The following is a 15,024-nucleotide window of genomic DNA, read 5'->3' as shown; positions in this document are numbered from 1 at the left end:
TGTCTTTAAAGACCGTCTTCTTCTCTTCTTTCTGGTCTGTGCTGACAGCTTAAACTTGAGCAGTTACCTTGAACTATAAGATGGCAGAAGGAAACTGGACCCTTAACCACCGTGAACTGCCATACTAGCTCTAGACTCCTTACTTCTGGACAATCTTATTTAAGACAGACAGTTACCTGGGGGTTTTTGGAAGTTCAGCCTGGCTTCTAAGACACTGTACGATCCTGGCTATCTTCCCATGTTTCTCCTCTCTGCTGCTAAATGTAAGTTCTAGTCTTGACATCTTCAACCTCTCCAATCTTTCCCTCAGCAACTGATTTTCTCTTATATTATCTATCACTTCAACATGGATGATTCATGAATCTGTATTTTAATCATTACATCTTTCTTGAACATCAGACCCACATTTCCAAGAGTTTATGGAGTACTTCTAGCTGGTTATTGTGATAACTGAAACACCTCAAACTTAACATAAGCCAGAATTGAACTTATTTCCTCAGATGTGCCCCTCCTTCAATCCCCTGTTTCTGTTAGTTGCACAATACTTCCCCAATTAACCAGGCTCAAAACCTCAGACTCATCCTCAATGCCTTCTCCTCCTCATTCATCCATATTTGGATGAATGTAAGATCCTGTTAATGCTACCTGTTCAAAACCTCTGCTATCCATGTTCTCCTTCCAGTCACTTCCTATCATCCCCCTGGTCTGAGCTCTAATTTCCTTTAAGAGATTCCTTGAGCTCTCTAGACTTCAAGGTATCCCTAACTCCAGTCTCTCCCAACCACACTTCAAGATTCTACAATTACACATACACTCAGCCCTCCATATCCATGAATTCTGCAATGGTGGATTCAACCAGTCACAGATCTAAAATACTCAGAAAGAAAAAAAAAAAAAAAACAAATTCCAGAAAGTTCCAAAAAGCAAAATTTCAATTTACCATGGACCAGCAACTACTTACCAGTATTTACATTGTATCAGGAATCAGAAGTAATTCAAATGATTTAAAGTATCTGGGAAGCTACATGGAGCTTATATACGAAAAACTATGCCATTTTATATAAGCACTTGAGTGTCCAGGGATTTTGCTATTGGCGGGGGGGGGTGTGTGGGGGGGCGGATATCCAGGAACAAATGCGCTGAGGACACCGAGTGACGACTGTTCTTAAAGTGGCTTCTATCCTGTCACCTCATTCAAAAAGCTTCAACAATACTCCACTGTCTGAGGAATAAAGACCGCCATCTGAGATCCAATATTCTATGGCCAGTCCTTGTTCCAACCACACTGGATTATTTACCATTCTCCAAATATGCTATCATCTCCCACCATCTTACTGTTACTGATGCCACGTCCTCTGCTTGGAAAGGCCCTCTTTTCCCTCACTTCTGCTCATCAAGTAGAATTCTCTATTTTGGGGTTCAGCTCAAATGCACTTCCTTCATAAAGCCATCTCTGATCTCTTACACTGACATAATTTATCCCTTTTTGAACTCTGAGGCTACTTTTATACCACTTTAACATATTTTGACCTTTTATGATTATTTTACATATGTCTCATGTATACATATGTATATAAATGGCTGTCGATACATTCAGTGGAAGAAAATAGAGATGCATAGCTTACAAAGCTCGAACTTATTCCATAATGGAAAGAAAAGTAAACTGCTCCAACGCAGAAATATAAATTGAAAAGATACAGTAGGGCTCCTCTGACGGAAGGGGTGAGAGAAGAGGAAGCTGCTGAAGATGAGGCTAAACTGTTACACTCGCTCATTTACAATTTTTGCCTTTGGGAAAAGCACCCAAATTTACTCCTTATAATCTACCAAGAAAAGCTGGCCTGGACTTCCATGTTAAGATGGCTGACTGAATACAGGCACTTACTTACATCTTCTTCCCACAGTCTTACTAAACTAAGAGCGGGCCTTCTACTAAAAGGTGTGTGAATGAAAGCACACCCGACAAAACTCAATCCCAAGCTGCCAAAAGGAAAGGCCAGACTTCACGCTATAGACTTCCCCAAAGCCTTCCCCAAAGGCTTGGAAACTGGCAGCACTTTGGATGTGGGAGTTGAGCGAGAAGCTAAAATAACATTTTTCCTCCCCTTCAAAAAGATTAAGGTCTTCACGAACTTCACACAGGCCAAAATGCACAGCTCTCAGGAGGAATGACTTAATTGCATCTTAAGACCTCAGAGGTGTAGCATGTGCCAAGGACTACCCATGTAGCACTGTCTTCTGATAATCGTGCATCACTGTCCTAAGCTAAGTAACCACTTCACCTGGACTGAAACACTATTAGTGGGTGCTGCAGAAAAGCACCACAGAGAACAATGACTTTCAGAGGTCCTGCCTACTTCCCCATTTGCTGACAAACTTGTCCACTGTTTCTCTGGGCAGGAGCATGCCCCCAGTGTTCAGCGGGCAAAGAGTTAAACACTACAGAGAAATAAGTGACTGTGCTAAACAAAACAGGAAGCATCGTTCTGCTGAGACAATCCTGTATAAAGATTTCAGAAGACTTTGTCTACATTTGAAACAACTGAAATAACAGAGGAATATCTAGTTGGATAAAACTGTCATAAAGCCATCTGAGTCTAGTGCCTTTATTGGGGAGGGAGGATGGGCTTTCCACTTCATGGATCTATTAAAGTTTTCTCCTTCTGTCAGTTTTTGTCATTTCTACAGACACAACTGGCATTTCTGGAGATTCTTCACTGTGAAGGTTTGTCCTGCATGCTTAGCATTCCTGGTCACTGGGCACCAAATGCCAGTACGAACCCCTCCTCAACTAGTCATCGTGATGAATCAGTAACTCACCCAGACAACTCTTTCCAGGAGGACGGGAGCAACTCTAGCCAAATAAAATCTATTCCTATTAATTCTCTTTCTATTAATTTTTAAAATCTCTGAATTTGTGGTTACATCTATTTCTTATATTATTCCTAAACGCTGTGTTCCCCTTTTCTTGATCAGAAATGTTGAGACATTTTAAAAAACAGACAAGATTTCATTCTAATTATCAAACCTATTGCTTTTTGCTTTGTTTTTAAAATTTCATTTCTGCTTTCCTTCCTTTCTTTCTGTGTTTAACTGAAGTGTAAATGCATACCATAAAGTAGGTGACCTGTTGTATCTGCTTTATCTTTATTAATTGTTCTCTGAAACTTTCTCCTGCTTAAGTTTTAGCCTTTCTTGTTTTTAACAAATGAATTTAAGAAGAAAAACTTTATGCTGAGTACCACTTTGGCCAAATATTATCAGTGCTTAAACAAAATATTTCTACTACCATTAATTTCTAAGTTGGAAAATGATAGAAGAGAAAAAAGAAAAAAGATAGGCAACTCATAGACTAAACATATAATACTAATCAATAAGATAAGCTGCTCAGTTTCACTGGATCAGGGAAATGCCAAATTCAAAAGTCACTCTCTTTGCTTACTATGGGGAAAAACATTGAAAAGTGATAATACTCTGTGTTGGCAAAGGTATAGGGAAAAGAACACACTCATTAACCATTAAGGAAGGGCCCGGTGGCTCCACCAACAAATCCAGACATGCATCTACATTCTGACCTGCTCATTCTACTTTCTGTCAGTGTCTTTTAGAGAAACACACTTATAAGCATGTAAGAATGTCTGCATGGAATGTTCACAGCAGCATAATTTATAACAGAGAAGTAATACTGAAGACAACTTAAACATCCATCAGTTAGTGAATAGAAAAATGAGTTTTGGAAGGACTTCTCTGGTGGTCCAGTGGCTGGGACTCCATGTTCCTAACGTGGGGGGCCCAGGCTGAGTCCCTGGTTGGCAAACTGGATCCCACACACTGTAACTAGGAGTTCCCATGTTGCAACTAAGACTCAGTATAGCCAAATATATACATATGATGAATTTCTAAATAAAATGAAACAATTTTTAAAATGAGTTACTGGCTATTTAACAATTTTAAAAGAATAAGCTAGACTTTTAGAACTGTGACAAAATTTATTTATAATCTATGAACAAATTTAAAAAAAGTTTACAAAATAGTTTGTAAAATATAATCATATTTTAGGTTAAAAACAAACAAAGCAATTTCATATGATCACTTTTATATAATGATAGCACATGGCCTGAAGTAAAAAACAACATACTTTCAAACTATGGTCATCTCTGGTAACTGTGAGTAGCAGAGAGGTGAGAAAAATCTGGGCATTTTATTTGTATTCACTTTTGTATTGTTTGAAATTTTTCCTTCAAGTAAGCTAAAATGAATGTAATTTTATAATGTAATTAAAAATAACTCCTACTCCACCCCTCACATTATAGTTTCTAGTATTACAAAGGAGGAGCTGAAAGCTCTGGTAGTCTCATTAACACAGCCTTTTTGAAAACTGATGAATTAATTCATAAAAGCTGCCTAAGATAATGACATAAGTGGAAAAGCAGGCAAAATTTAATATGTACTAATGCACGACATCATCTGCTGACTTGCCTCACTGTGACCAATCCTAGCAGGCGTTTCTTCCAGGCTACTGAGAAATTGGCAGAGCCTATTTTCATATTTAATGTCGCCACTCCTTTGTCTGAAAGCTCTTTGAGTGATCTAAGCAGCTTGCCTGGAGGCAGGCACACTTCTCATGCTGCAGTTCAATTAAATCTGCTTCCAGCACCGCCCACTCTCAACAGCCCAGTATGGCAGAGCTGGAAGAAACCAAAACAAAGGAGCATGAGATGTGAGGTCAGAAGTCCTCCTGGGTAGCCCTCTCCTGAACCTAGAGATTTCTTGACATGAGGACAGAAATTTCCTATCAAGGTCACTTGGCCCCATTTACAAAGTTCATCTGATTTTCCCCTTTCCTTCCTTTCAAAGGTTGAGTCAGCTGACCTTATAGGGGTTCCAGATCAGACCTTTGAAAGAAAGAATTAGAATCTCATTCCTCCATGATGCTAAAGATTCTTCCCTCACTAAGAACTCCTTTCAGGGGACTTTTCTGGTGGTCCAGTGGTTAAGACTTTGTGTTTCCAAGGCAGAGGGTGCTGGTTTAATCCCTGATCAGGGAACTAAGATTCTACATGCCTTGCGGCCAAAAACTTAAAAAATAAATTTGAAAAATTAAAAAAAAAAAACCAAAACACCCTTTTCAAACAGAGCATTAAATTCTTTAAGGGTTAAATTTCAGTATGATTTATTACTAAACAACTAGAGCAGGTGTCAGTGCTCCACCCACTCTGCAGCACTATTCACAATAGTCAAGACATGGAAATAACCTAAATGTCCATTGCCAGATGAATGGATAAAGAAGACCTGGTATGTATATACAATGGAATACTACTCAGCCATAAAAACGAAGAAAATAATACCATCTGCAGCAACATGGGGGCAACTAAAGATGCTCATACTAAGTGAAATAAGTCAGAAAGAGAATGACAAATACCATACATCACTTAGGTTGTTGTTGTTTAGTCACTAAGTCATGTCCAACTCTTTTGTGACCCCATGGGCTATAGCCCGCCAGTCTCCTCTGTCCATGGGACTTTCCAGGCAAGAATCCTGGAGTGGGTTGCCATTTCCTTCTCCAGGGAATCTCCCCGACCCAGGGATTGAACCTGAGTCTCTGCATTGGCAGGAAGATTCTATCACTGAGCCATCAAGGGAAGCCCACATTACTTATACGTGGAATCTAAAATATGGCACAAATGAACCTATGAAACAGAAAGAGACTCATGGACCTACAGAACAGACTTGTAGTTGCCAAGAGGGAGCAGGGGAGGCAAGGGAGTGACTGGGAGTTTGGGGTACACAGATGCAAACTATTACATTTAGAATGGATAAACAACAAGGTCCTAATGTACACCTCAGGGAACTATACTCAACATCCTGTGATAAACCACAATATTCTTACATTAAAAGAGTGCATATATGTATATAACTAAGTCACTCTGCTTACAGCAAAGATTGACACAACATTGTAAATCAACTGTACTTCAGTCAAAAAATGTGAAGAAAAAAAAATAAATCCTAGGTTTAAATGTATACCAAAAGCTGTAACATTCCTAGAAGAAAATATGGGGAAAAAACATTAGCGACTTTATCTATTTAAAAAAAAAAAAGGGTAAACTGAATTTTATCAAAATCAAGAAACTTTTGTTCTTCAAAAGACACTGTTAAGGGGATAAAAAGACAAATTACAGACTAGGAGAAAATAATATATCTAATAAAGAACTAAAATCCAAAATACATTAAAAAAATCCTTACAACTCAATAATAAGAAACAACCTAACTCTTTTTAATGAGCAAAAGATCCGAACAGACCATTCACTAGATCCAAGGATGCCAAAGAATCTCATTAATAGATGTTCAATACCATTAGTCACCAGGGAAATGTAAATTAAAACCAGAGTGAAATATCACTACATACCTATTTGAATGATTAAAATTTTTAAAAACTGACAATATTAAATGCCAGGGAACATACATAGCAATTGTAACTCTGATGGGACATAAAATGGTAGAACCATTCTGGAAAATGGTTTGGCATTTCCTTATAAACTTAAGCTATATTTATAAAGCACCCAGCAGTTTCATTCCTAGTGTTTACCTCAGAGAAATGAAAACTATGTTCACAGAAATGCCTGTATGCAAATGTTTACAGTAGCTTTATTTGCAACTGCCAAAAACTGAAAATGGCCCAAATGGCCCTCAACTAGAAAATGGATAAATTGTGGTACATCCATTCAATGGAATAATACTCAGAAATGAAAAGGAACAGATTACTAATACATGCAACAACAAGGATGAGTCTCAGTGAATTACGGTAAGTCAAAGGGCCAGACTCAAAAGGGTACTGGAATATTGATTTATAGGAAATATATACTTGGTCATTCAGATGACCAAAATATATTTCTCAATTGTATTTGGCCTTTATTCATAGTTCCTGGCTCATATCTCCCAAAACAAAAGAAATTTTCTGATTAAGATATTAATGAAGGTGACTTCTGGATCCTTCCCCAGGGTGGGGGATGGTTGCCACGGGAACCACTCATGTGATTAGAGGGTTGAACATTTGGTCCCATCCCCTGATTTCCTGAGGAAGGGAGAAGGGGTCTGAGATTCAATCAATGCCATTGGAGGATGATTCAGTTAATCATGACCGGGCAATGAAGCCTCCATTAAAACCAAAAAAGACAGCTTTTCGGTCAGTCCCACTTTTTCCAACAGCTCCCACGCTAGGGAAACCAGAACACTTCTGCATGCCACAGGCCAGGCTCCAACTCGAGGAGGACAGAAGCTCTGTTCACCGGGACCTTGCCCCACGTATCCCTTCATGTGGCTGTTGCTTTGTATCCTTTAATATCCTTTTATGATAAATCGATAATCTGGTGAGTATATGGGTTGTGAGGCATGAGGCATTTAACCTTTGATTTATAGCCAGTCAGTGAGAAGTCCAGGTAACGACCTCGACTTGGAACTGGCATCCTGAGCTGGAGGGGTCACTGGAGCCTCCAGTGTGTAGCTGTTGAGTCAGATGCACAGACCCGGGCTTATGATCGGCATCTAAAGTGGAGGGCAGTCTCATGGGACTGAGCCCTGTATGGTAGAATCTGCTTCTAGCCCTGGGTAGACAGTGTCAGAATCAAGTTGGAGTCTCAGAGACCCCAGTGGTATCAGAGAATTGCTTACTGGTGTGGGAAGCCTACACACCTACACACACACACAGGAACCGGGTCTGGGAACCCTTTGTAGGTATGTACTACAAGATTCCGTTTATAAAATGTTCTGGAAAAGACAAAAATCGTAGGGACAGACATTGGCGCTGAGACTGTAAGGGAGGGGCAGGACTGACAACAAAGGGACACAGAAGAACCTTCTGGTGAGGAGACCGTGCTTTATCCTAACTGTGGTGGCAGCAGTCAAACCACTGTATTTGCCAAAACTCACAAAACTGTATATAAAAGGCTGAATTTTACTGTTTCTGAATAACTGTTTTTTAAAAAAGCTCCAAATGGAAACCATAAAGACAAATCGGAACAAAACTACTATGAAAATAACCACAAACTTTACGCCCTTAAGGAGAAACCTTTTACACAGGACTGTTAAATATAAGTTCTGCAGTATCAGACACATCCATACACATTCTCTTAGCCACCGCTCCTCTGACACGCTTCGTAGAGGGTACTTTCAAAGACACCACTGCGTCCCCAGCTCTTACCTGCACCCTGGGCTGTCAGAGGATGGAAGGAGGCACTAACAGCACCTGTGAAGGGCCCAGGCTGGCGGGCTACGGGGAGCTGGGAGAGGCCGTGGGGGTGCCTTCACCTGCGGTGGGAACTGCACCACCCTTCTTGTTCTTCCTCAGGAGACAGGGGCCGTCACAAACGCTCCAGTGGGGCTCACCCTGGTGGGGACCGCAAGCACACCGCCTGGCCGGTTCTCAGTCCTGCAGCCCTCACCCCTCAGAGAGGAAGCTGGGTTTCGCAGAGGCGATGAAAGTAGGCCAAGGCGACTGAGCACTCCAGTTACCGGGTGGCAGCCAATCACGGGCCCCTCCCCAGGAGCGGCTTGCTCTGAGGTCAGGCCTCAAAGCGGAGTCTGTGCTGTCAGCCTCAACCCAAGGGGAATGACTTGTTGGGCTTGTTCTTCCACCGCAGGAACTTGAGGGTTTGTGATTTGAGACCCCAAATCAATCTGGGCCACAAGGCTGCCAGCCCCCCTCCCTCACCTAGGCACTCACCTAGTCCACCCTGACCTTGTCCTTGCTTCACACGCTCAAACCTGACAGGCCACTCCAGTCCGGGGTATTGAAAATGTAAGGCCATAATACACCCACCATGCAGAATGCCCTGAAACCCAACTCCCCCAGCCCAAGGAGCACCATCATCTCCTTCTGCCCTTCTGGAGCTGTTTCTGCCAGGGGCGGGGGTGGGGGCTCTACCTGTTGTCTTTCCATCCACAGACACCAGCTTCTTCGTCTCTGCTGTCAGCAGCAGCTCATAAGGGTGTTCCTCCTCCTCCTTGGCTGCACTCCCCTGAATCCAGGGTCTCATGGCCAAGACCTGAGAGAGAAAGCACGTGCCTCTCAGGCTGGGGGCTAACACCCAGACGGGTTATGTCAAACAAATTTGAGATTATCGGCTCCTTTTTCTTCAGAGAGGAAGAGAGGAGGGGAAAAGAAGGTAAATAAGTCAAGTGTCACAGGGAATTACAACTGCTCTCCTGGCTACACATCTGGGCCTCAAATCTCAATGGCCTTTGATTAAAACACTTCCCTTTCCTTCCCTCATTTCATCCTTCAAAATGCCATAAATAAAGCCCAAGATCCTCCCCTCCCCTGCCTCGCCCCTTTCTGCGTGATCTCTTTTCTGTGGATAACACCTTCCGAGTGGTTTTTAGTCACCATGCATCATAAGACCTTCTCTCTCCATGTTTCTTTTCTAATATTTAGTACATTCACACAGTACCCCAAAGGCTGGAATCCTTCCCCTCTTCTCAAGAGGGGATCAAAATGATTTCTAACTAACTCTGACTGACATACATTTACTAAGAACAAAGCTGTCTGTAAATCCTCTATTTCTGTGAGCCCTTCTTCATAGGCCCCAGGGTTATAGATGAGGATTTTCCCAAAGCTGGCTTCCTACCACACTTAGGAGTACACAATCTTAAATCAATTCTACCAATCTCTGTTCTGAAGAGAAGCAAGGATGAATTTCAGTGGAGAAAAAGCAGCTCTGTCGCCTGAGAAACCCCTAATACAGGCAGCCAAGTGTCTCTGATGAAATGACTGGCCAAAGCTGGCCCTGACATCTGCCAACCGGCTTGAGTCAGCTGGGGGCCTGTGGCCACAGCCAGTCTCGGTACCGGAGGAGCCAAGCGTCTTGACACAAGCCAGAAACACGACGGTTCATGCTACAGTCACCCTGAGAGAGAGGATGGAGATCCTTGCTAGAGAGGATAATTCTGGCTCATCGGTCCAAAGAATCCAATGTGTTTCACAGGCAAATTAAATATAATACTGACTATTACGTTGTGAAGTAATTAGCCTCCAACTAAAAAAAAAAAAAAAAAAATACTGACTATTACAAAAGCAAACCAAAGCACAAAATCTCTGATTGAGGAGTTTGGCTGGAACAAGGGATATATTATGAAGGAGGGGGTGAGAGGGATTCACAAGTCCATCTCACAAACAAGGGGACTCTACACATGAGGCGTTCTGGCGTACCCAGAAACCTCCACCTTTACTGACATGTCCCACGGCTCACTGGAAACAAATCAGGTTTGTGATTCATCAGGATTTGGCTTCTTGGAGGCATAGCTCACAGTGTTACAGCCTAACGAGCTAACAGATTCTAGCAGCCTCAGACTCAATGAGAGACAGCAGCTCCTGTCTGCTAACAAGGCTGCCACTCCAAATACAGTGATGGTCTCTTCAAAATTCTGCTGAGCGCAGCAGGCACCTCCACTTACTGAGGGCCACCTGACAGCTAAAAACTATTTCATTACAGGGAGCCACGTGCCTGCATCACTTATTCCTTTCGCCTCATCATAGGAACACAATTAAGGGAACAAACAGGGGCCATGAAGCAGTTCAGACAGTGTCAACACCACCAGAGGCTTCACAGACAGGAATTTGTGTTTTGCAACTTTACACACCCAGGGCCATCACTTAGGCGAACCCTGGAAAGCTGATTCTGTGAGTGTTCTACATGCAGTCAGAGCTCCCACACAGCCCCAGGCAGTCTTCTCTGCAAGGTATTGGACAGCCTCGGTGCCTGGCCTATCAGATCCTTTCTTCCCAAGCAGGACAGGGCTGATGACTTCCATCTGGAAAATGAGACCACTGGACCTGCATTCACTCCCTGCCTGGCTCTTGTGCAGGACAGCCGGAGGCAGAGAACCAGCAATGGCAGAGCTGGAGGGGCCCGAACCGTGACAGCCACGGCTAGGGAGCGCCTGGTTCCAGCTCACTCCTTCAGTGAATGACAAAACCCAGTCCCCAGAGGGGTCCCGGGACTTGCTCAAGGTTACACAGAAAGCTTCCAGCAGAGCCAGGGCCAAAAAATCCAGCCCTCCTGCAGATTCTGGACTGAGGTGGCTTCTGTTTTTTTCTGGGAAGTACTGTTTCTTCACTCAATTCGGAATCCTCTCCCCACTTCAGACGTCTAACGAGGGTCCCCTGATCAGACCCACATCCACACAGTCGTAGGGTGATCTTTTCCTCTGTCCTGGCCTCTGCCAGCTATGGGATCAAAATCTCATGAAAAAGCAATAAACTGCTTTTCTGCAAGTCTCCCTAGTTCCCACTCAAGAAGCCCTGCGTCACAGAGAATATGGCAGTAACTGATTTTCAACAGAAAGGATTCCGCTTTTTACTAAATTACTGCTTAATCTTTTTTTCCCCTTTCTTCCAGGGCTTGCAATAAATCAAAACAAAACAAAAAAAAAAACAACCCCACAAAAAACAAAAATGTATTCTCTGCTCTATGGAGAGTGACATTCCCAGTCGCCACTTAACTGTGACCATGGGATGGCCCACCCAGGTGTGGGCAGCTTTCTGGGAAGAGATACCACAACAGCTGCAGCTTCCCCTGAACGTTCAGCACATCTAAGCAGAGAGAAAACACTGATCAGTCCAATGCAGTCGGCAGCCCATCTGGTGGGGTGAAAGCATCTGAATAGCTGAATATACGTGTGTGTGTATGTTTGATTTTTTTAAGGCAGTTTCATGATCTGGTCTTTACGCTGATCAGCTTTCCTGGAGCCAGGTACACTCAGTTTCTCTTAAAGGCGTCTGTAGATCATCTGACACCTCAGAAATGGGACAAACACCAGGGCAGAGTGCGTGCCGCCTATGATATGAGGTTTGGGGTATCAAAGCTTTGAGTGTATAAGAAATGAAGATGGTGAAGGCCAGAGTCCAAAATTTTTTTTTTAAGTCCACTTTTGGAGACGATCTATCCACTCAAACTACAGTGAACAGAATCTGTCTGGATCATTAAAAGGATAATGACCCAGACCACATCATCTCTGTATTCATGTACTTATAATCATGTACTTCATGATTCATGTACTTCAGAAGCAAAGCCAGGGTTCTCAGGGTCTTCCAAATGTTGACTATGGTGGTCCAACTGATCCAGAATTCCAGGCTACTGGAATATGTATTTCAGACACAGTTTCCAATCCAGGAGAGTTGTAGGGAGATTTCTCCTCCTACTACTTCTTGATACAGTATCATTGCCAAACTGTATGCCCTAGCAAGTCCTGAGAGAAGAGAAAGTGCTGGTCATACAGTATTTCTTTAAGAGTCTTCCCCTTATCCTTGGACATCGGAAATTTTACTCCAAGTCCTTATTAAAGAGGCGGCATCAGGCATTTACAGAGACCTAGCCCCAACTGAAGATGCTCTATTATTGCTAGGTTTCTCCTTGTAAAAAGGGAGTAATAAAGCGAACCTCTACATAAAAACACGTAGGGATTTACTACATGCACGTGTATCTGCTGGCAATGTATTATTACCCTGGAGCCTGTAATTCTAGAGACCCCTTAATCAAGACATGATAATAAGTATTTTGTAACTAAGGGATAGAAAAAAATAAGGACAGAATTTGTACCTAGCATGGAAATCAGCCCCCACCTCCAACACTGACTTTTACATTCTTAAAAGGATTTCCTTTACCCATTATTAAACTGAAGTCATCCTTATGGCTGCAGCTGTTTATATTAAATAAAAGAACCTGTCTCACTGGATGGTCCACAGCAGTAAAAAAAAGTTAACTCTGACTTCTGGTGACTAAGTAATGAGATTAAATTGATTAATTTGTGGTAGCTGATTTTTAAGTTAAAGAACAATAGAGCACTGAATGAGCTACAAAAGACTATTGAAATTATACAATATTTTGAATAAACAATAAATGTATTCTCTGAATGGTGGGAAGTGTTAAAGGAGCATTAGGAAGATGCAAGATTAAAGAAAATATGATTTTCTTCATATACCTAAGTTAGACGATTGAACTATTTACCCATGACAACATTTCTTGGTTTAAAAAGTGAACTATTCTTTTCAAATAGCCTCCTTTGATGTCCCCTACCTATCCCCTGACTCCTATTTTTCCTCTAGTTAAGTTTTCATGACATTTTCCATGTTTCCCCTGGTATACGACTCTTCATGTGAAACGAAGAGGGAAAAACGCAAAAACAGAAATAAGACCTTTGGGTCAGAAGCAAAGCTTGCTAATCTGGGCCCTCCTTGGTGGCTCAGTAGCAAAGAATCCACCTGCCAATGCATGGGACACGGGTTCAATCCCTGGTCTGGGACGATCCCACATGCCACGCAACTAAGCCTGTGCTCTAGAGCCATGAGCCACTACTGCTGAAGCCCACGCACCTAGAGTCCATGCTCTGAAACAAGAGAAACCACTACAGAGAGAAGCACGCCCACTGCAGCTAGAGGGGAGCCCCTGCTTGCTGCGGCTGGGGGCCCGTGCACAGCAGTGAAGACCTAGTGCAGTCATAAACAAATCATTGTCTTTTTTTAAAGCTTGCTAATCTGACCCAGTGTAGAGAACAGTGATTAGGGGGGTATGCTACACTTTGTATGAAAAGACAACACAGGTACAAAAGCCAAAAGAGAGACTGTTTAGCCTAATGGAGCCAGGAGAAAATGTGCATGTTTGGCTTTCCATGTGGCATGGTAGACCAATAACCGGCCTGCCTGCTAGACAGCTCTGGTAAAATTCCTTGCTTAGTACTTTTGGGTGAGTTTGAAAGGTCTTGTTCTGGATTATTGATACACACAACAGAAGTTTACTAATCCAAAGAGGTGAAAAGAAAATGAGATAGCAAAGTCTTCTTTAAGTACACACTGGATGCACTTAGCAAAAAATCATATTTCAGTGATGGGAATAAAACCTCAGCTCTCTACCTCAGAAGCTGTCAAGGGAAAATACTTCTTATCTATGTGGTCTTCTTCCTCTTCATCAGGTGGTGGTTTTGCTGGAGGTGGAGGACGTTCCCTCTGTAGAAAAGAAAAATAAGTATTTACTATCTCTTTTTTTGAGACCCTAACTTTTTTGGTTTACTCTTATCTTAGCCTTTGGGAATAAAAAAGAATAATGTACAGAATTCCCCTGACAGACTAAACTCAAGGTTTAATATCTGAACAGATGGAGAACTCTACACACACACACACACAATTCAATTACCATTGCCTTTTTTTTCCCATCTTTATAGCAGAGATTACAAACACGTCTGTCATATCCTTGGCCACACTGAGAAGTATCAGCACTACAGACACACAACTGCCTCATCAGAAAATGTCCTTCACGATACCAGTACACAAACTGCAGTCTAGGAAAACCGGTGGCTCAACTTCCAATCTACTAGAGAAGAGGAAACAGTAAATCAAAAGCATCAACTTGTCAGAGTTCTAACAAACCACAGTTATTAAGGAAATAACGAGGAAAGCCATCTAGGACAAAAACATCAATTCCTGCTCAAGGTGAAGGTGCTAGTCTCTCAGTCATGTCTGACTCTGCAACCACATGGACTGTGGCCCACCAGGCTCCTCCGTCCATGGAATTCTCCAGGCAAGAATACTGGAGAGGGTCGCCATTCCTTTCTCCAGGGGATCTTTCTACCCCAGGGTTCAAACCCAGGTCACCTGCATTATAGGCAAATTCTTCACCATCTGAGCCACCAGACTTAATACTACTCCTATTTATTAGCAGAGCTCAGAACTGGTCTCTTATCCTTGGTCACTTCCTTCAGTGAGTCTTATGTATCATTAGCACATGAAAATCCTATTTCATCTCAACCCATTTAAAAAAAGGAAGAGTTGTCAGTTATCTGGCCTCACAGGGGTTGGCCAGCTTTTTCTTAAAGGGCTACACAGTAATTATTTTAGGCTTTGTGGTCAGCTCTGCCAAGGGGACATCTAAGCAGTCATAGAGGATATGTAAATGAGTGGGTGTGGTTATGTTCCAAATACAACTTTATTCACAAAAGCAGGCAGCTGTTTGTGGGCCTCAGTTCCCCAGTCTCTAT

The 15,024-nt window shown here is 42.4% G+C and overlaps 1 protein-coding gene across 8 annotated transcripts in view; it reads right to left on the bottom strand.

Moving 5' to 3' along the window:
* The window catches only part of ANKS1A (ankyrin repeat and sterile alpha motif domain containing 1A), a 166,563-nt gene that overhangs the window by 67,378 nt on the left and 84,161 nt on the right, over positions 1-15,024 (bottom strand). For all 8 annotated transcript variants that reach the window (XM_061146496.1, XM_061146498.1, XM_061146495.1 and 5 more), the window contains 2 exons: positions 13,904-13,996; positions 8,921-9,041 (listed from right to left, as the gene is read on the bottom strand). In XM_061146496.1, coding sequence (XP_061002479.1) covers positions 8,921-9,041; positions 13,904-13,996 — 214 coding nt within the window. The remainder of the gene's footprint in view (positions 1-8,920; positions 9,042-13,903; positions 13,997-15,024) is intronic.

The sequence above is a fragment of the Dama dama genome, chromosome 7 (assembly GCF_033118175.1).
Source record: "Dama dama isolate Ldn47 chromosome 7, ASM3311817v1, whole genome shotgun sequence".
In the NCBI taxonomy this organism is placed as follows: Eukaryota; Metazoa; Chordata; class Mammalia; order Artiodactyla; family Cervidae; genus Dama; species Dama dama.
Note: the sequence above shows the minus strand (reverse complement) of the source record. Positions and strands in the feature narration are given on the sequence as shown.